The sequence below is a fragment of the Poeciliopsis prolifica genome, unplaced genomic scaffold (assembly GCF_027474105.1).
Source record: "Poeciliopsis prolifica strain line A6 unplaced genomic scaffold, Auburn_PproV2 SCAFFOLD134, whole genome shotgun sequence".
Taxonomy (NCBI): Eukaryota; Metazoa; Chordata; class Actinopteri; order Cyprinodontiformes; family Poeciliidae; genus Poeciliopsis; species Poeciliopsis prolifica.
Genome location: NW_026562509.1, coordinates 527,847 through 550,579, shown reverse-complemented (window position 1 = coordinate 550,579; position 22,733 = coordinate 527,847). Strand labels below are relative to the sequence as shown.

Below are 22,733 nucleotides of genomic sequence, written 5' to 3'. Positions count from 1 at the left end.
GCAGCATACAGTGAAAACTCTGGTGCGTCTTAACATATTCAAACATGTCAATGTAAAGTTTAGTGGAAAGAAAACCTGAGTTTGCAACAGGCCGTTAGAGGATTGCGAAGGAAAGTCCAATTTAAGTTTTGCTGAGATCTGTCAATCAAAATTAATATAAAAAAACGTATATCACTTGTTTGTAATAAAACTATACATTTCACTTTTTGAATTTATTGCTATTTTTTTAATTCATATTTTTAATTAATTGTGACGGACCTACATATCTAAATATTTGAGCACAAGTTCACAGACGCTTTTTTTCAAGCACATTTTTTTCCTTCCACTCAACTTTTCACGCATATGCAGATGGCAATGACGTTTTGCAGCTTTCCCGTCTCATTAACGGTATCCACCGCAGTTGCGTCGCTCATAGCCAAACAGATCTCGATTAAACTTCTGAAATAATCCCAAACAAACTGTTTCTGATGGTATTTCAATTTACTTGCAGCAAACTGGCGCTGCTCAAACACGCTGCAGGCTGCAAGGTTATGTTGTCGCCGAAGGGTGGGGTGGCAGAAACGGGAGCGGCGCGACCACACAGGGCGTCTTGACAGCTGTGCAGCAGAAAGCAAGAGTTGGTAAACGGATGAGGCGAGCCGAATAAAAGCCCAGCGACGTCCGTCGCTCCACCTGAGGAGATGGAGAGGGAGAATATGAAGGAAGGGGGTGGAAAGGAGAGCTTTGTCTCCATTACAGTGGAGGAAATGAAGAGCTTTTACAGATATACACACTGCTGCCAGCTGCTGCACAGTAAGTTTTACAGATATGTATATATGTGTGAGGAGTAAAGAACATTTGCTGTAATTTTAGCACATAAGATTTTGATTTCACATTTGAGAAAGACATTAATGCGCATACCACTCTAATTTATAGCTACCGCCTAATCTAAAAGGGACATCTTTGCAAAATAAATGCAACTTTGCAGGAAATGTTTCATTTCCTTTGTTTTAGTAAGCCACATGATTGTCATATTTTTTTGCTTTCCAGATAATCTCTGAAGCAAATAAGGGGGATTTTGGTCGTTCCTTTTCTTACAGTTTCATTGTGCGTGAAATGACTGGATTTCTTAACACCCTGCAAATAATTTGCACAATTAAGAGTCTTATTTTAATAAGATGTCCACTCTTATTTTCCAGTTTTATGACCTCAGATGAGCCAACAAAAGCAGCCATCTTATAAAGTTTACAGACCATTGTAGTTCACATGATTGTTTGTACTCTAAAGTCACTCTCTGAGCAAATATTTGAGCTTCTCTTTAGTTTATCCGAAGTGTTCGGGTCAGCTGTTTTTTTTTTTTTTGTTGTTTTTTTTATATTTCTGAAAAATGACCTGAAGTTCGATGCTTCGTAAGTGCTGTGAAGAGTTCAAATCGAAACAATAAGACATATGAACACTTTAAATGTTTGTGTCCAACATCCTTATTTACTGAAGGTGGGACAGTAAAAGTTGTCATTTCCCAGAAATCTTTGCGCAAGATGTAAGAAGGTGTGTGTGTGTATTTGCAAAAGTAACATAATAATTGCACATTTGTCCGCAACTGAACAAAACCTCTTGACTTCTGTAAGAAGTGCAAAGCATTTTCTTGATTGGTTTCTGGTTCTTGACACCTTTCAGTGTTTCTACATGGCTATTTTGATCTATTTCTGGGAGCTTTGGTCTGTATTTAGACATGGTGGGGATTATTTTTAGCAACAACTCATGTGTCACAGACAAAGACAGTGCTATGTTTCAGCTCTACATCATGTTTTTCTCGTTAAAGTTGCTCTGGTCGTGGAACATATCAAATTTTGACATTGAAATATCTTGAAGGGCTGAAAACTGCTGGCTGAAGTTCAAACTGAGTATCAGTACAGGGAACAAAAAAGGAGGTTATGTTGATGGGATTTTTATGAACAAGCACCTGTCAGGTTTACAGAGAATGGTCTGAAAAGTTAGAAATCCCCAGTGGACAGCAGCTGGTATTACTGGTCAGAGGAAGATGGACAGACTGGTTTGGGGTGACAGAAAGTCTCGTTGGGATCTTGGTAGAAGATCATATCCAAATCCATGACATCATGTCGAACCTTGAAGCTGATTGGCTTCAAAGTGAAGCTCTGATAAAATCACTATCACGTCTTTAAAAGCTTGGCCATTTGTTGAACTTTTTGAAGTTTTTTTCCCCAAAACTGATCCTTGAATTTTGTTTTTTTGGACGACTCAAAATTGTTTTGATTTGGATGAAGTTGTACCAGCATCTTTGCCTTTAAAGACCTTCATGATGAAAAGCAATAGTGGCAGCAAGTGTTTTCCTTGAAGGTAACTGTGTTTCACTAAAGAAAAAAGATTATTAAGCACCGCTCCCTTTTAAGAATAGAAGTCATAAAAACTTTAAAAAGTTCCTAAAACTCTGGAAATGGTTAACTTCACATTCAGGTTTAAGAACTCACAATGCATATATTAGGAAACTGTCAGCAGTAGTTTTTTTAAAACTACTGTGGGAAATATTAGAAAAACAAACTTGTGGCACCACCAAAGTCCCCTGACTTATAATTGTCAGCAGTTTTTTGGGTTTTTCTGTATTTCCCTGAGTTGTCTGTTATTTCTTGTTGTGGCAATTCTTCCTCTTTCTAGTCATCTTACGATTTTACAAAAACAGTTTCTTTTTCTTGGAATTACTCTTGTTGCTTAAGCTCTTTACAGTATGTCTGTTTTTGATCAGAGAAACTGAAGAAACATCCTTTTGCTGGATGTTTCTTCAGGTTAAGAATGCTGAGTTTAGACCAAAAGTTACTTTCCTCCAAAGTTTTATGCATTTCTCCCTCATAGTTATTTATTCTTTTGTTTTCTTTTGTCGTAGACCTGGCTTTTTTTTTTCAGCTGTAGTGGAATATAATTGAAATGAGAAGCCTGCAGCATACACCTTTTGATGCTGAAAGAGGATATTGGTCATATGCTTTATTAAGTTCCACCCTAGCAGGCCGTATACTGGTCTTTCCACACGGTTATATTGGACCTCAAAGACGGCGCTGGATTATAAAACAATAAAAATAGAATTACAATAACTGTTGGCTAAATATTGATTTTTTGGGTGTTGTATTTTATGGAGGCAGGAGTTGGCTTTCACAGTGGCAGTAGAAGTGAGGCGGCGTTGATGGCTTCAGGCTGCTTTCTGTCAAGTTAATGTGAACTTTGAAGGGGGCGCCGTTATACAGAAAATTTACCTAATTCTTGCCACCTGCAAACTATGATATATAAAGTTAGCGAGAGAGTTTAGTTGTTTAAGTGGTTTTAAAACCAAACAAGTGTGTTGCTCCAACCTCTGCAGAGTTGTCCGTGTTCCCTGCTTTAGTTGCCAATTCCTTTTCAGCCCTGTGTGAGTCATTTCTGAATTGGTGACTTCCTGTTTACACTGCAACAGGCCGACAGTGTTTGAGCGCGAAGCGGAAGAGTTCAGCAGCGTCTCTTCTTTAAAAACAGAGGATTTCTAAAACTAAAACTTCACCTGGATGCTGCTCTGCCTGCAGTCTGCATCACATCCTTTGAACAATAAATAGCTTTCCGTCACAGTCTCCTACACATCCCACATAAACAGACTTGGGTACAATTTTCTCTTGTGCTATTCTTATTGAATTATTTTATACAGCTGAAATATTGGTGTGTCATTTGAACATTTGAGAGCATCAGCATGCCCTGTTACCTGACCGTAGAATAAGTGGAAGAAGATGGATGGAAAAAAAATATGAGGGAAAAATGCTTGTTTAGAGGTAACAGAAATGCTTTTTTAAAAGCATTTGTTGCCTTTGTCCCATGGCTAACTTACTCCGTCGCCTAAGTCTGGAAATAAGGGCACACACCCTGAACGGCCTGCAGTGCAAACCAGCTTTTAGCGTGTTTAATAAATGTAAAAAAGCCCCTGAATCTCATTTAGCAATAATTTGATTTTCAACATGAGATTCATTTAGGCGTTTAGACCAATTCAAACGGCAATTCTCGTTGACATTGTCTTTCATCTCTTTGTTCCTAATCTCATTTTTACTATTTTCACCCAGACGGATCCCTAAAATTCATACCAATACAAGCAAGTTGAGATGATTAAAAAACATACGCTATTTTTGTCCTAATCAAATTAGACTTGTTCTACTTGGTCTCAATATAAGAAATCTATTTGTGATGTGGACTTAATATGCCTGATCAGGGACATAATCATCAGATGAATACAAGCTCTGTGCAAGATAATAAGATGTCTCTGACGTGTGTCTAAAGTTGTGAGGGGAATGTGAAGACCTGGTATAAACTGCGTGGCCTGTCCCATTGTACAGAGTCTGCAAAAGCAACACAATGTTGTGCATAATTATGAAATGGAATGAAAAGGCTTTATGAAGATAGTTTTCAACAATAAAAATTCAGAAAGTGTGGCGTCAATACTTTGCAGAGGAATCTTTCGCGGTAATTGGAGCAGAGATTTACTTCGGTGGGTATTTTTCTTCCGCCTTTGAACATCTTAAGCATATATGTCAAACGAATTTTCCACAAAAATGTTCAAAAGCATTGGGTGTAAGTAATACTAATTCCCACATACAGGTGGCAGTATGTTTACTTCACTACACTGCTGCCTCAGCCTAACTTGATGTTAAGTAATAGTCTTTTATTGTTGCAGCGAGTAGCAAAAAAGTCACATTGCGCAAGAGCAAACATCGCAAAATGTCTTGTAAATATTTCTAAATTAGCAACACGAAATGAGTGATTTTAATTGCAAACACATATAAGCACATTTAGTTTTTAAGAAGTAATGTGCTGCCACCACCGTGTTTTACAGTAGAGATAATTGTGCTCACATGGCGCTTTGCATCCTGGGGAAGAAGGGAAGTTTTGATCTCATCTGACCAGACTGCTGTCGTCCACAAGTTAGCGGCATCCTGGTGACAAACTGATCAGGACTTCTTACGGTTTTCCTCTTGCCTTAATATGCATGACTGACCTCATGAACCTCATGACTTGTCTAGACTTAATGATGTCAATTGTTTTCTAATGTTATCTAATACAGTGTTATATCGGCACAGTTTGAGGATCTTGGACAGAACTTAAAGGCAATGTTTGTGTCCAGGATGAGTAAAGATAGATTAACCTCTTTGTGTCGGTCGACAGAATCTGAAAGTGTCTCCTGAAAAAACGTTGCAAAAACGTTTGTCTTTTTTCTAATTTACACAAAGACGTATAAGAAAGTAGAGCCTTTCTTATAGGTTTGCATGAAAACGGGCTTGGTGTCGAGCAAACAAACATTTGAAAAATGTGTTTTGTCTCTGTAGGGCTGCATCTTTGAAACTGGAGCTCTGAATGGCCGTTCATGCAGTCACCAGTGTGTGGCAGACCGGGTCCCCCTGCTGTCTTCACTGGCATTGTTTGTTTGTGGGAGAGTTTGTCCCGTTGAATGGAGGAGAAAAACACGACTAAGATTAGGAAAGAGAGAGGGAGACTTTCTTTTTGCGCATGTATGCTTTACAATTTTCACTTGATTTTTGGGGGCTTAATCTTCAGCACTCCATGTCATTGAGCCACAATAAAGCCAGAGCATGTATTTCAACAGTTATAATAAAACGCTAATCATGATTACATTTTCTATTTACTCCTAAATCAAAGCATGAAACTGAAGCATAATTTATATTGTGCAAATTTCCATGTTGTGTCTGGTCTCCCTGTGGAAAATGTGTGTTATGTGAAACCAGGGGCGGACTGTTTGAATCTCCTCCTCCCCTTGCTGGCACACACTGTGGGAGCGTGTGTGTGTGTGTGTGTGTGTGTGTGTGTAAATGTGTGTGTGTGTGTGTGTGTGTGTGTGTGTGTGTGTGTGTGTGTGAGAGAGAGAGAGAGAGAGCTGTGTGTGGAAGGGGGATTGTGCAGAGCTCCACTGTTTGGTGACAGCTCAGTAAGCAGCTGAAATCCTCGGGTGCGGCAGAATGGACAGCCTTAACTTCCACCGGGATGTTCGATGACAGACACTTTGGATGCTTTTGAGTCTCTTTTAGCTGTGTGTGTGTGTGTGTGTGCGTGTGTGTGCATGAGAGGGCATGCAGAACAATGGCTCTAAACAGAATATCTCAACTGTGCCATGAAATTACCAGGCTGTGGCTGCAGCTGAAGATGACAACAGGTAGAGTTCTGGTGTCTGTTTCCTCTGACAGCTGGCGGATGAGTCTGTGTTGTGTTAATATTGGTTTTGTGACGACTAATGAGACGCTGGAAATTCAAAAGGTGGTTTTTCTGCATCTTAGCATTCAGTTCAGACAGAGAAACAACTTTATTTTTTTTAAATCCACAAATGTGTCGTCTTTATTACGAGTCTAAACAAATTCAACTTTCAAGTCCTTCCTTTGAAATTCCCTTTATTTCTCTTTTGTTTGTGCAAAAACTAGAAATTGGAATAAACTATAAAGTAGGTAATGCCACAGATTCTGTTCTGAATTGCTGAGCTTGGCTTTATATGTAGGTTACCAGACTGTAGGCTGAAGTTTTTGTTTCATGTACTTTTCAAGTTGGTGTGTTTCTCATTTTGTAAATTATGACTCTAATTAGACTAAAAAATGAACAAGAAAGGAAATTATTTTAATGGGCGGTGCTGTCATTGTTTGCTATCACCATGGTTCTCCATCATGTTTTATGACTTTGTCTTGTTTCAAAAGAAGGTGAAACAGGACAAACATTTTGAAATTGACTTCCTGAAGCATCCGGTTACCTAATCGTCTTGCAAAGCTTTGCATTTTTTTCTCCTTTTGTCTCACTACAACTGCAAAATTCAATGGTTTTTCACAGAATTTTACGTGAAACTCAAACCAGGATATACAATAAGTAGAAGAAAACTGATACCTGGTTTTAATTTATTTTTACAAATGAGGATTTGATGCATTTGCACCAGATTTTGTTCTGCTAAGTTTTGGAGAACATTTTTTTTATCAAAGCTGCACATCGAGAGTTTGATGTTGTTGCTGATTTTGTTGGGAACTTTGACTGGGCCACTCTAACTCTGACTGTTTAGGGTTGTGAACCTCCAGTCTCAAGTCTTTTATAACTTACAGCAGTTTTTCTGCTAGGAAACTCCATTAACTCTGACTTGTGACAAACTGCAAATGAGGTCAAATTTCTGGAGTGCCAGAATAATTAGAGCTTCTGCCACCTGAACTGTGGAACCTCTACAGCTCATCCAGAGTTCCCATTTCCATTTTGTTCACTTTTCTGATGAATTGTCTCCTTTATTTTTCTTTCTTTTTTGATCTAACAGTGCCACTCAGAACCATTTCTGAATTCACTTCCATCCCTAAGCTGACAGAATCATTCTGACCCGGCGTTGTTCTCCAAAATTGATTTTGTCTCATTGCACAAAGGTGCTTTTCCGAACGAAGGAAACACTATCCATCTGAAGCTTGCACAATCCAATCTGAGGCGGACGGTGCATTTTGTCCTCGGGTCGCGCGGCTGTGTTGCCGAAGCAAAGTGCGGGGTCATGTGAGCCCACTCCATCCTCTGTACAGTACTCAGAGCAGCACGCTGACAGCATGTTAATCACATTCATACTGTTTCCTCCTGTCAGTTGGGGCCAAAGCCTTAGACTGTCAACATCTCCTCCCCTTTCTTTCCTCTCTCTTCTGTTCTCACTGGATGACTTTGTGTTGTTTTACTCTGCTCTTTTTATTTGCTCTGGTGAGAAATATCGACTAAAACGACAAAGTGTCAGCCTTTGCCTTTGCCTTTGTCTGCGCTGTGCAGCTGCGCCTCAGGAGAACTAATTCAACGTTAAATTTGCGTTTTGTGTTGGATTCTGCAGCGCAACGCAAGATTGGAAACGGAGCGAATCAATAAAAGCGAAAGAAAAGCCGGATGAATCTTTCATGGTCCCTGAGGGAGGAAACAGAAGCACAACAAATCAAATAAATTGATTTATTAATGAGGAGACATGTGTATCACGTTAAAACAAATCAAATCCATTTAAAAGCCAAATGACTCTTAACATCTATCTAATCATAATCGGCTCATTTTACTCCTAGTCATTTGTGACATGACAGGCTTTATTTGTTTTATGTTGGGGTTAAAAGGTATCTTGTTGTTTTTGTTTGTTTGGTTCAGATCACTAACCAGGATTAAGCCCAGGCAAAAAAAGAGCTGCAGTCATCTGTGACTGAATTAGCCAGGCTCCCCTTAAAGGGCATTTCGCATTTCATCACCAGAAAACAAACCAAAAAAAAATAAAAATAAAGTAAAAATGAAACAAACCAATCAGTATTTGGTTTTCTGACACCAATTCTGGTCAGAACTGCATTTTGGCAAGGAAGTGAAACAGATTATTAACAAACATATTTTAAAGGAAAAAAGATCAACTTCACTCCTCATCCACCCTCGTTTGACACAGTTTTGGTTGTTTCAAACTTTAAAAATGGCTCCGATTGTGTGTATCTGGCATCAATCTCCAGAGATTTGAAGATTAAAACACGTCTGCTTTGCTTGAGTGGCTCGGTGTTCTCTGATTTCTAATCTAAGAGAAATTGACCACTATTTTACATTGTTTTATGCCCTACTTAAACAGGAAGTCTCAGACACGTATCGTCTAGACATTCAAAGAAAAAAGCGTGTAAAATAAATGCCTGAGTGGCATTTATTTCTCCACAGTGAAACAAATGTACCTGAGTTATAGGCTGGGCTTTCCTCAAATTAGTTGTGGAATTATGGTCCTGTAATAACATTAAAAATGTTTCCTTTTTCAAGGGTTTTTACACTAATCCTGATATTTATACAGGTTGCTGTATGTTTGCATTAGAAAACCTTGAGTTCAACACAATGAAACAATGTTTAATAGAAAGGTGAGGAAAGTTGTTTGCGTTTTAACACATTTCTCCTCATATTTCCACCATTTTCAAACATTAGGAGGATCTCAAGGTGTAACATTCAGGTGTATAAGGAGCAGCAGTGTAAGTGGAATAAGTGATTCTTTTCCCTCCACGGCAAGTAAAAACACAGCCCAGCAGGATTAGCTGCTCTCCCTGCCTTTCTCTGCCTCTTACCCTCTTTGTGTGTCATTTCCATTTTTTTTATCCTCCCCCAGCTCCCTTTCTAAGGTTTCATGGTCTTTGTTCTGTGTAGTGTAATGACTGGTAGCTATGGCCGGAGGCAGCTAAAAAAGGGCTGCTGTCATATTTGCTGGCTTTGCTCTCAGCGGAGCTATTACTGTAATAGCAGAGAAAGAGGAAAGGAGTGGATGTAGACTTAAACCCACAGAACTGCAAGCATATGTACACTTTGTAGTCCGGTGATTTGGGAATTCCTTTGAGCCATAAATAATCATGTGGGATCACAAGCTGGTTGTGCTTTTGCCTGGAGGGCAGGTGGAGTTTTATAATGTCTTGTACTGAAGTTTGTGGCTTCTGGGTGGAGGGAGTTCACATGAGGTATTTAGAATCTGCTTGTGCAAATAAAACTTGTGCTTTATTCCATTCTGATACCACGTCAGATTAATCAAACTGGGATTTTAATTTTAATGTGGTATTTGAGGGTTCTGACCGGCATTGCTACTCTGATTTTCTCTTTTTTTGTAATTAATGCAAACTGAGAAGGTGGGGTTTGACTTAAGCATCTAATGTATGAAATAAAAAGGATCCAAAATTAAATCTGATGGTTCTGCTCCCAACTCCATCACTAATAAGGCTTTTCTGAGATGTTTTCATTTTAATATGCAATCCAGGCCCAGAACGAAGCTTCATGTGTGCAGCTAATGAGATCAAAATGGAGTTTGCTTTGTTTAGCAAGGACTCATTACCAAGCCACAACAAGTTGACTGATTCCCACAGCAGAACTGACGAGGCTAATGAGCCATCCCTCATAAAGCAGAAGCTGCTTTAATTGCTCACTCCTGATCATCCATCTCTACGCTGTCAATCATACCATTGAAAGCCCACCAATCGGCAGTTCTTGAAAATGGTTTGGATGCAGCTTGCTCGAGCCAGAGTCTATTGTGACGGCAGCACAGACAGTAGACAGTTAGCGCGTTGTTTGGCCGAGATGATGATGGCACCATCTATTCAGTGAATCGGGGCTCAGCGCCCGAGACGAGCAACCCTGAAGCTTTTGTTTTTGTTTGCGGCAGGGAGTGCGTCAACGTTGGCTTCTCAGCCTTTCTTAGTCATACAAATTTAACAGTTGAACTCCTGCAGGATTGAAATATGAAACTGCTCTTAGTGCTGCTTCAGGACATGAAGAGGAGCCCAGCTGAGCCTGGAATCCTGTGAACATCAGTAATAATCTAATGTTTGACCGCTTACAACCCGTCTTAAGCCACACTAATTCGAGCTTTGGGTGCATAGCAGGCCGCTTCTGGCCCTGTGACCCAGTTGTTGTTTGGCCCCGGTGTGTGAGTGCATGTCAGCCGCTGGCCCGACTGCTTCAGATAGCACACAGCGGGGACAGATGGAGCTTTGGTAAACCCACACTGTAATGCCAGATAAAATGGCTCGGAATCCCTCACACACACGTGCTAACATATATGCAGACAAGCTGGAGGATTGTCGCTTCTCTCTTTTTTTTTTTTTAAACACCCTGCTGGCCACATTTCTATTTCCATTTGATGCAACAGAAATATGCATCAAATGCATGTGAAATGACTTTTGTACTCATTTCACTTGAATTTTTTTAATATATTTGAATGAATAACTGAACATTTCTCCTTTTAAGATGTCCATTTTGCAGCAAAACACCATTAGGGATGCACTGATCCACCTTTATTCGCTTCCGAAAAAACAGTGCTGTATTTACTTTTAAAAAAAAAAAAAGAAAGACTACCCTGATTTGTTTTCTTTGGTTTTGTTTTTCTGAACATGCAGAACGTAAACACTTAACGTAACATTTCTAAGGTCAGTTCCTGCTGCAAGTCTCAGTTGTTTTTGGGAGCATAACTCCCAACCAGGGGAGTTTACGTGTGTTTGAGCCTAACATCATACGGTTAGGCTTTGAACTTTGACCGGCCACCAGCACCGCCGGCTGTCAACAAGAGCAGAGCAGCTGGCTGCTGTCTTTGAACCGCCGGTGTGTGTGTGTATGTGTGCGTATTCAGCAGCGAAAAACCTGCAGGAACATGACTTCTACACAAAAGAGGAGGCTGTGTGTGAATAATGGGGATAATACCAATCTGTCTTGACAGGATTCACCCGAAAAATGTCCCTCCTTCCACCTTTACATACCAGCATAACAGTTTGATTTGCTTTACAAATTTAGATGACAAAATAAAGGAAATTCACACACAGAGTTGTTAGTTTAAGGTTGCAACAAAGCCTGAAATTAAGCGTTTAACCGGAAACATCTCATACTTGTGGAGAAGCCGAAACAGATGTTGCTTGCTCTTTTTTTTTCACGCAGCAGTTGTCACCTCCCAGAAACAGCAAAGCACGACTAAACTTCAGAGTTTTACAACTTTTGGGTTAAAACCAGCTACAGAAAGTCACTTTTTGTCACAGAAAATCAGAATATTACCAAAATAAATATATATTCATTTCAGAAAATCAGAAGGTCTAGTCAAAGCATTATTAATGGCTTTTCTTCCAATTGCCATCAAGTTTGCCAACGTTTTCCAGTGTGGGTGGTGAATGATGGAAGAAATGTTCCAGTTGTTGGAGAGTGTTGTGCTTCTTCTGACCCAATGGCTACAGACGGGTCACATCCAATGTATCGGCTGCCTCCAGGCATTAAATATGTAGACACCTTCAAAGAAACCCTGTCCTACATTTCATCTCATTGAGACACGATCACCTTAACCCTCTCTCTTCCTTAAATGTCCCCACCACCTCTTCGCTGTCCTTTCACCTCGCTAAATCCACCGATAAACTCAGCTGGAGAGAGAGAGAAATGTCTCTCTCTCTCTTGCTGAATCCAAATAATAAACTGTTGCCTGCATGTGCAGCGTTCCTTTTTAATATGAAAGTTGTTGAATTCGTCGCTCAGAGCGTCTGAGAAAAAGGATGAATGAAGTGTGGGGGTGTGTCAGAGCCTGGGGGAAGGGAGCAAGGATGCTGGTGGGGGGAAATTCTTTCTAACCCCTCCATAATCACTATTTGTGTTTGGCAGCATTGGCCCACTTCTGCTCTGTGTCTATATCTGTGTGTGTGCGTGTTGTTTGGTGGGTAAAAGGGTTCACTTGCAACCCGTAGTTTAATTTCATTCAGGCCACGGAGGACAAAGCAGCGTTTTTGGGTTGCAGCAGCCCTGAAAAGCCGCCCGACGCCTGAATGTCTAATAGATTTGCACCGTTTACCGCTGTACCACAGGAGGAGTGTGTGTGTGTGTGTGTGTGTGTGTGTGTGCTATGCAGATTGGTTCAGCTTAATCAAATCGGTTTCCTCCCATTTGTATAGCATGTTATCACCCACACCAAGTAAAAAACTTTTTTTTTTAAATTTACTTCCAAGTGTTGGAGAAATACTGATATTAATTGATAAGATAATGACATATTTGATAGATTAGTTATCACTATATAATACAAATTCAGCAAAATATTTTGCAAAGTGTAAGTTCAGATTTTTTTTGACAATGAAAACAATTGAAAAAAATAATTTAGCATATCAAAAGTTTGAACATTTTAGTAGTTTTAACATAAGCGTCGAGATTCTTTCCAATAATCATCTTTATTTTATATAAAAAACTCCAGATCTTTAAGATTTTTTCAATAGATTATTTAAAAAAACATCATAAATCAAATCTTATGAAATCTGCAGACAATATAGAAGGAATGTATTAATTAGCGAAAGAGAAAATTAGTGAATATACCAGAGAAAGACCGAAATAGAAGAGCTAAGTACACACACATACAAATAGAAATATATCTGAAGTCAAAGCCTAATGCTACGTGTCAGGCTGTGGTCCAGAGTTGGAATCCTGGTCGGATCTGACAGCTGCTGCAGAAAGCTCAACACAACACACTGAAACACACTCATGTGTCAGTTCACTTTCTCCCACCGGCTGCCTCATATATAAAATGTCCTCTGATACTGAACATAAAAAAAATCTAAAATAAAGAAAAGACACCCATCCTTTCTATTTGCTCTTTGATTTTCATGTTGGAGAAACTGTTTCTGCTTAAGCCTGCGTCTTGTCACAGCTCCATTAAGCTCCATTAAATCGCATTTCTAATCTGCTTAAAGCATCCACCTGCCTCTGGACTTTCTCCTTAACTCCCTCTTTTCTGCATTTTGGTTTTTCCCTCTTTGGAGAATCTTCTCTTGGCCTTTTCTTTCTAATACAATTCAAAAAATTAGTTGGAAATCTAAAGATGTCAAGGATTTTTTGGGGGATTGAAACCAAAGTTGTAAACCTCAGTTTCTCTTGCTAAGTCAGAGTAAAGTTTGGACTACATAATAGACTTAGAGCATGTAGAATGAGTCACTGTCTAGTCGGCGTGTGCTGACAAATATGGATGTGTAGCATTACTCCAGACGTAAGCTTTTAATCCGACTGGCTTCCTCATCATGTGGACAAGACATTTATATTTTCAAGATAAGACAAAAACAAGTTGAATGTGCTGCTAATACTACAACAGAGATTTTCTAGCTTTTTTTGTGATAATCTGAAAAATATGATGTGCAGCTGTATTCAGCTCCCTCTCCTACAGCTGTTCACGTCTGGTGGTTGTATGCCAGGCCTTTTCCAAACAGCTTCATACTGAAAAGTCTCTGAGCTGCAGCAAAATGGCGAAATGGCAGGCGATGGCAGCAAATACTCGCAGGAAGAATATAAAATATATTTAATAGCAGAAGTCCTGCGCGGTAAAGTCAAACTTTTAATGTAAATATTGTGTAAGAACATGCAACTGAGTTAGTTAATTATTAAAACAATTTTCAAAGTCAGCTTTATTTGTGTGTTAATCTCCTGCTGCAGCTAAAAACTGACATTTGGCCTTCCTCCCTGCCTGCAGCAGGCTCCGGCATTGAAACAGAACCAGAATGCAGAAACATCAACCTCAGTTTGTCTGGTTTCCAGGGTGTGAAGCATTGTGACGCATGTGATAACTGTAAACGGCCTTACAGTCGGCTCTGAAGGGGCAATTTAGACTCTGCGCAGTTGGTTTGGTTTGTACTTGGATTGTAATTAGCGTCGCTCACTGCCAGCTACACCATTGAGCCTGCAAACCTCCCCGCTCCGTGTCAGCGCCAGCCTTCGTCTGCATGCACACACCCCCTCAGAGACGCTCTCAGTTTTCATTCACAGCCGCGCACGTGATTGTAGACAGTTGGCACTGCCGGGTCAAACACATGGGGGATGGAAAGAGGAGGGTTTTTTTCCTCTGGCTCTATATGTCTGAGCGGGGTAAATGAGATTACGGTAATCCAACTTGACCAGGAAAGAGAGGAAGATAGGAAATGCAAATGCTGTTTGTGTCATCTTCTTTCCACCTCACTGTCACCTTTTTTTAATTAAATATACACAGCATATTTTCTTCTATAACACCAAAAAAACAAGGGTTTCAGTGTCTAACTATAAATGACTGAATATCGGTTTAAAATGTCCTGATATCTTTTGCTGCATGTTGATTTTTCTTCTGTTTTCGCTCTTTTTTTTTTTCTTCAGATGACATCCTGCAGAAGGAAGACGGTCCTCTGTTAGCAGCTCAGATTGGCTCTGAACTCCAGAAGCAGTTCGCCATCCTGCCAGGTTGGTTTGATTCACTCCCAGTGCAGAATCATAAAACGTCCCCAAAACCTGGGGGAAATCCTACCTTCAATTTGAGCACATTCAGTCAGTGAGGTCGCAAATATTGACCTCACTGAGTCCGAATTGAAGTTAGATTTCTGTTTAACGCCTGCCTTACTTGAATTGTAAGGCAATTCAAGTAAATTTTGAATCATTCTTGAATTGCATTTCCTGGTGTGCGAAGGAAAGGAAGAAAACAAGGAAGAAAAAAGCTCTGCTGCTGCTGCTGTCTTTTACAAGACTCTGCAGGAAAAGTTTAAGGCTTCTCTGTTTCTGATGACAAGTTGACCCAGATAAGAAGCGCACAGCATCACAGTCCACACCAAACACTAAATTACACACAAATACACACTTGGGGAGATGGGAAGGGGGTTTTGGGTTGCCATGATGATCGCGACTGCCTGGTGAATAATTTACTGTGATGATGATGTGCTGTGTAATCGGAGTCTCTAGGGAAAGGAAAGGAAAGGCCTGGTCTGTGGATTAAATATTGATATATATCTATTTTTTGAGTATAAACACACCACCTTTGTAATGAAAATCTGAGTTATATTAAGAAATTAAATTTCTGCCTATAAAAAAGAAAGTGTTGTCGATGCTTCAACTGGCTTTTAGAGTTGTGAAAGAAACAATACAGTGGACTGTGGAAGAAGAACTTTTTGGCCACCTTTGGTGGGAATCGAACGCTGCACAGGTCCCTGAACACACCACCCATGACAGTGGTCGCAACAGGAAAGCTAAGTTGGTTGCACACAATTTTATTTTGGTGCATCTAAGTAAAGGGGTCTGAAAAAACAACAAAAAAAAAACCTAAATGTTCAGATTTTAATCTAAAAGAGACTTTGAAAGCAATGCATCATTTTGTATCTACTTCAATGTAGAAATCCCGATGGAGTTGATTAATCTCGGTTTCTGTGATGTGAAGAAATTGACTGCTTTTTGATTCTTTTTCAACCAGTTTATCTAGAAACCAATCGTTCACAGATGACCCAGTTTGATCTCATTATACCCAGGACTTACAGAGGGTTTAAGAAGTCAATAATGACTCCTCCATGACCTCTGTGTCTCCAGGGGGTCGCGGGATCGACGGCCACCCCGTCATCTTCCTCCCAGAGTTCCCGGCGTTCGGTGAGCTGCCGGAGGAGGAGCTGCAGAGTGTGCTCCGCTACCTCACAAGCGTCCCCAGGTAAGTGCAGCTGCTTATACTATAATACCGTGTGGAGCCTACAGATGGCGCTGCAACACTAAACACAAGGAAAAGGGGTAACAAGACTGAGATTAATTATTTTAAAAAGAATAAGGAATTAAGATCACTATTAAACTTTTTTTTCACCATTTTTTTGTGATAAAATGTAATGAAAGAACGATTTGGGATTTGCTTTAAGTTCTCATTTGTTATTTTTGGATAAAATAAAGTCAAAATCAACCCTCTACATCTTTCCCTCTCACACATAATTCATATATTTATCACATGACTCTTGTACATGCATTTTTTGTCTATGCCTGATTACCTTTCATATATAACATCCACCGCACACACCCTCCTGAGTCCCCTCCCTCTCTCCTCTCTCCCACTCTGAGCTCCAATTGGATGAGAGGCTGCAGAGCTCGGCCGTGATTGGCTGTAGAGGCTCTGAGGCGGCTGCTGGAGGAGCAGAGAGGAGGAGGAGGAGGGAGACGCTCTGCAAGGATGGGAACGGTCACCTCTCTCCGTCTGCAGACAGCTAAAAAAAACAAAACCCCCCAGCAAAAAACAGTGGATGAGTTCAGGACAAGCAAGCTTTAAGGACGACTGGATGATCACCATGGGATATTGAGGATCTCTTTCGTCTCACCCTGAAATATTTGGATTTTCCACGTCCCCCTTTTCTCTCTGGATTTGGATGTTTTTACCAGCAGAGATGGATTGAGGATTTTGCTGCAGCAGCGTTCACTCGGTACATCATCTGACAGCCGGAGAGTTCGGCTCTGCAGCGTTTGCATGTTGGCAGAACACTCTGTTCGCCGTCGTTGCGTGTGTGTTTGGAAGTGTCACGGTGCATGTCATGTTGTTCAACAGCATCTTTCACGAAAATGTGCCATTGTCACACACACACTTAGAAACATTAGCTTAATGAGGCTGCTACATATGGCTCTGCCTGTGGCATGAATGGCCAGATTTTCTCCCTCCTCACACAACAGCGCATTAATGCAGTGCCAAAAGGTTGCCATGGTAATCAGGATGGCTGCTCATAATCACGGCCGGTGAGAAATGATGACTGCGGGCAGCTGGCCGCGAGGCTTTGACCTTCATCTCGATTCTCTGAATGTGTTAAAGTCTAAATGCATAAAAAATAACACTAAAAAAAGAGAGAAATCAAGCGAGAGCTAATTAAACTAGCTCTCCTGAATTCACGTTATGTGAGCCTTTAAATGGGGAGAAAACTGATGAGTTGCACTGAAAGTTATTGCACCGATCAGGTTGACTTTTTCAGAGTTTTTATTTTATGGATTAGAATGCTTCAAAGGAGATAAACTGCCCTGCAGCTCCTGTATATACTGAATCATAAAAAATATTTTTCATCAGCCAATCAAGATAAAATTAGCAATTTCCAGTATTTGATTTCTAAAAACTATATTATAATATCACAGAGAAAACAGCTTTTCTTGAAATTTGTTGTTGCCTTGACTGAGCTTTTCCTGACCTGCTTATTTTGGGTTTGAAGGACTAAAATACACAAGAGACGAATATAATGTGCTACAGACTGAAATTCAAGATGGCAAGTTTACGATCAACTGCCAATCAAATAAAAGAGAATATTCTTCATGCATTAAAAACTCAAAAAATGATACAAAGTGCATTGCTGATTTTGTTTGAAGTCTGAGCCACTGATTCTAGTTTTGAGCATTTCCAATTTTTTGTTTCTAAGGAATAAACCTCTGAAGAGGGAAGAAAAAACAATGATCTTCAGTCAGAAAATGCATAAATGCATAGCTTACAGGCTGAAAAATGTAGAAAGTTTTTTAGCTTTGGTGGCTTGAGGGAAAATCGTCCGGTTCCGACCTCAGCTGACATGTTTGGTGCATCTTCAAAAGTCATGACATCATCGTGAAAGCAGTGGTCAGCCATCATCCAACACACCTATTCTTACTATTACTCCAACATGAATCTGCAAAACTGGAAGACGTCCTGCACCGAGCATCCAAATAATCTTTAAGCCCCCCCTCGTTGATCCCACATTGCGCTTGAACACTGCACACCCTCTTCTTATCTCGCTGCCACACGAATGCAGCAAAGTGTCTTTTCCCCCTGCGATAACGGTGCCTCTCTCCTGCAGCGTCGCAGCGTCTGGAGAGGGCTTCATCCTGATCGTCGACAGACGGCTGGACCGATGGGCCGCAGTCAGAGCCACCCTGCTTCGCATCGCAGTAAGACCCCCAACCCGTTTTGTTTGTGACTGAGGGAGAAAGTGCGTTGTTTGTTGGGTTTTACATTATTTAATGCTTGTTTTCACGCCGATCTGTGGGCTGTCAGCTGTCTGTGGGTATAATTTGGTGTGTCACCAGTGAGAATAATGGATGTTTTAGGATAATCTACAGTGCGAACAGCTTCTGTGCTGCGACTTATTCATGAGCTGCGTTGTTGAAAGGACATGTGCAAGCTCTCCGCGTCTTCCTGGATGTTGAAATGAGGTGGGAAGTTAAAAATAGAGTATTATTCCAGAGTGGGAGGTGGAGTGTCTCACAACATGTGAGACGGTCTCCTGTTGGAGCAGAAACGGATGCTAGTCACAGATTTTTTAATTTTTTTTTTTGTCATCAGGCAAATCCTTTGACTTTTTTTTTTGTCCGTGTCCTTTTAGCCTGTTTCTAGATTATCTTAATCTTGCCTAGAACAAGCAGAAGAGAGATTGAATCATTTTTAAATGGACACGACAGTGAAAAACAATCCAGAAAAAGTTTTATATTTCAGATTCAAAGAGACTCAAAGATCTGAACACGTTGCTTGTTTAAACTGTAAGAATTTATATGGACCAAATCTTTATTACTGAAGATTAAAATAAAATAAAATGGTTATGTACATAAGAAGCAATGCAAAAGAATCTATATAAAAGATCAGTCATTCTTTGCACTATAAAAACCTTTTTCACAGATTACTACATCCTTGTTTAAACTGAAAAAGATAATAATAAAAAAGTTTTGTGTGCCAATTAGATCATAAAACCTTACCGGGTCCAGATCCATTTTTGTACTGTAAAAAATTTATATTGCCCAGATCTGTTTGCGCCTTTTGTGCGCAACAGATGCCTGATTACACTGTAAAAACTCTTGTACAGATCAGATTCTTGCTTACACTATAAAACATAAATAAATAAAGCTTTCATGGTCCAGGTCCATGTTCACAGTATAATGATAATGTTTTACAATTAATTGCACAACCTAATATAAAATAAACACTTCTAGGATAGCTTATTTGTCTATTTAACACAATAAAAAATATTGTCACATTGTGACAATTGCTTATATTATTTTGATTTTCAAGTGCTGTTCGAAAAAGTAGGTCTTTTTCATGAGATAACTTTGATTCTTGCAAATGTCTTGTATGACGCGTGGATGTTATTTAGCAGCTCTAGCATCTTGAGGACAAAGCTTCACCTTACTTTACACATCTGCTGTCTGCATGCTCGCACTCTGTCTGCTGCCGATTAGCTTGCCCAACCAATCTGCGCAAATCTATGCAAATGTATGCTAATAGGATACTAATTACCATCCAGCCTAATCACTCTGTTTGAGCAAAACTATTCCCATAGTGGCTATAAGCTGTTATGAGACTCCTTAAACTTGTAGAGAAACATCTGAGCACTTGAGATGCAAACATGGCAGTAAAAATGAAGCAGTCTGCTGATTAGTTTGGTTTGTGTGTTTATCTGGCCATTTTTCATACATTCTTTTGACTTAAAACAAACATTTTAATTTACTTGCATGTATATGAAAATATTTCCTCTTGAAACGAGACCAAATATACTTAGTGAGACTGTGTTTTTGCAGTGTAAGCACATTTTTGGAGTTTAATTTTACTTTTCACACCGAGACCAAATTAAGGGAATCACTCAAATAGAACCTGTCTGACAACATGAAGTAGGCTAAGATATTCTAAACAGCAGCACAACACTCCCCGATCTGAAGTGCAAATCATAAAATCCTGAACTTAATGAGAATATCCTTCAGAGCACATTGCCTGACCAAATGTCACTACCTGATTAGCAGTAGTATGATTTATTAAAGAGGCAAACAGGAGATCAATACTGAACTCTCACCGCTGGCGTACGAAGCATCTGGTGAAGCACAGGCTGCAAAAGGGATTTTCATCCTCCAACCAAAATCCACCTTGCAGAGGATATTTGTACATATTTCTGTAAAGTTAAAGGACATTTCATGGAGACTAAGTGTTTTTTTCCGGTGTCGTTTAGCATATTTTGTATAGTTTCCTCTTTTTCTGTTTTCCTTGCCATTTTTATTCAGTCGCTTCTCTTTAAATGAAACAAACAAAAGGTGGAGATGATTGAAGTGATGAAGCCGGGATGATTTATGTCTTTCGGTGTGATAACATTGTTTTGAGTGGTTGGTGAGTTTATCAGCAGGGAAGCAGAAGCTGCTCTGCAGGGTTTCCCCTCCTCCCCTCATCCCTCCTTCTTCTCTTCTCTTTTTTTCTAATTGTTAATCACTTCATTCTCTTTTTCTAATGGCTTGTTTGTTTTACTCTGAAATAATTAATAAAAAGCCTCTTAAGTTGAAATCAAAGGGGGAAAAAAGATGCTTCATTTCAACAAATTTAATATATTTTGTGTAAATCTACATTTATCCGTATTCAAAGCCATTGAAGACGCTTCATTTTTAATTTATGAAGCAGAGTAAGAAATTCACAGTGAACAGGAATTGTATTATAACCTGAAGGCTTTCACGGCAGGTGGTGGGAGGACACAGTATCTGTTCGTCCTTTGTTGGACACGCCTGACCAATGAAGCTCACTCTTACTGAAAGGTGAAGCTTGTCTTGCTCGCTGTGAAATGTGCTCTTTGTCAAGGTTTGCAATTTGCTGTTTCAACACCGGGAGATGGAATTAATGAAATATAGTGACTTTTTCCATTGTGTTTTAGCAAAAATGTGTGTTTGAACCTCATAAACATATTTAATGAGAATTTGGTAGACGGAGTAACGGTAAACCTTTTTATTTTGCTTATGCATGTCGGTTTTTGTGACGTGATGTGGACGCCAAAGCCTGTATTTAACCACAACCCTGCAAATTTGAGTTGTTGTTTCATTAGTTTGTGTTGGGGAAAAAATTGTCCTTCATATTTAGAATTTCTAAAAATGCATACTGATAAAATTTTTTTAGAAAATCTGGATTCATTTTTAGTAGTAATTTTATGAACTCCAGCACGAACAATAATGTTTAAAATGTAATTTGTGTACCTTTTACAAATAAGAAGAGGCTAAAGCTTTGAACACATCTATATTAAATAATAATATATGGGGAACATGCAGACTGCTTCTCCTTCTACAACTTGTTCCTTTAATAAACCCCATGTACAACGTTTGCTTTATTTCGGTGGCACTAGTGCAGTCTAACAGGATAAAGCTGCATAAAGGGACCGTTTTGTCTTTGTTGCAGTCCACCTTTGGGAGTCAGAGTAATGCGTCCGCAGCCACTGAACCAAGCAGGAGTGTTGCTGCAGGCTGAATGGCAGATGGCTCTGTCAGCGGGTGCAAGCACAAACAGTGAATATGTTGCAACACATAAAAAAGCAGGTGTAATACAGCTTTTGATGTATGGATTGAAGCTAAGTCCCTTTATTCTAATGGAAAGAACATTTTTCACGTCTTAAACACCAAAACAGAGGGAGGAAGTTTAACATCCAGGCGGCTCGGACTCCCAGTGGGACCATGTGGATGTCATTAGAGGACATGCCAGGAGAGGTTCCTCCCTGTCCACCCGTCCTTCCTCACCGGCTGAATATAAATCTACTCGGTCAGCATCCTGATCCGTATCATTTATTAATGTGTGCTTTTCATCCGCGAGAGCTTGGGGTCCGGAGAGGCGTGTGCGCATTAGCATATATCTGTGTCGGCGTGTCAGGGGGATGCACCGAGCAGCTCCCGCATTGTCATGCTAATGCAGGGCTACAAATTAAACCAGGACCTCTCAGGGTTGATTGAATTTAATGGCTTGCAGATACACATATGTTGCTCTACATTTGCTGCTGGTGGAGGAGTGAAGCTGCTTTTAGAAGCAAGAGGGCTTTTTGTTAAAAATATTAACCTTCTTCTAATGATGTGTTTCTGTTTGAAGAAAAGCAGCACATAGAGGTTTACATTTTCCAGCCTGTAATAAAGGGAAAAGCAAACTAAAGGTTTTTTTGGGGTTTTTTTTTTTTAGCTTTTCACAATATCATATCTCGTAGATTAGCTGTGGGAATACCTTTTCTTTTTTTTTCCTTTTATATCATAATCTTATCATGTGTCTTCCTAAGCTCGCCTCCAGCCATGTTTGTGTGTGTGCGCCTGTGTTTGTGTGTGTACATGTCAGCCTGCATTGATTTATCCCGTCTAACAGGGAGGAGCAATTCACTCAGGGGTTTCAGAGGAAGCCACATCCAATAAAGTCTTTGAGCTGAGTGGCCTCTTGGGTTCTGTCCTGTCTATCGAATGGCTCCGCCGTATTTTGAACCAGTTAGAGAAAAGCTACGGTTAAGTTGCAGAACTGAAGTGCAAAAATGCAAAGCAAAGTAGGGGGCTCAAGATAAGGATGTATTTAATTCAAGAATAAATGCATGAACTGGTTGAATGCATATCATATTTGAAGTGCCATGAGTGCAAATGTTTCTTGCCAATGATAAGTGTGGCCTGTTGGACGAGCTTTTCAAATCCCCATGAAGGAAAATAAAGAGGAAAAATCAGAAAAATGTAGGTTAATATAATTATATTGTGCAACTTGATGTTAAATACACTGCAAGAAT

At 39.8% G+C, this 22,733-nt stretch overlaps 1 protein-coding gene across 3 annotated transcripts in view; it reads left to right on the top strand.

Annotated features, from left to right (window-relative positions):
• Positions 1 to 22,733, top strand: part of mcf2la (mcf.2 cell line derived transforming sequence-like a) — a 39,011-nt gene that overhangs the window by 4,825 nt on the left and 11,453 nt on the right. For 2 of the 3 annotated variants that reach the window (XM_055025009.1, XM_055025008.1), the window contains 3 exons: positions 14,614 to 14,697; positions 15,808 to 15,922; positions 18,054 to 18,144. In XM_055025009.1, the coding sequence (XP_054880984.1) occupies positions 14,614 to 14,697; positions 15,808 to 15,922; positions 18,054 to 18,144 (290 nt within the window). Of the gene's footprint in view, positions 1 to 5,958; positions 6,170 to 14,613; positions 14,698 to 15,807; positions 15,923 to 18,053; positions 18,145 to 22,733 lie in introns of those variants that run through there. The other variant, XM_055025010.1, reaches the window with a different exon arrangement.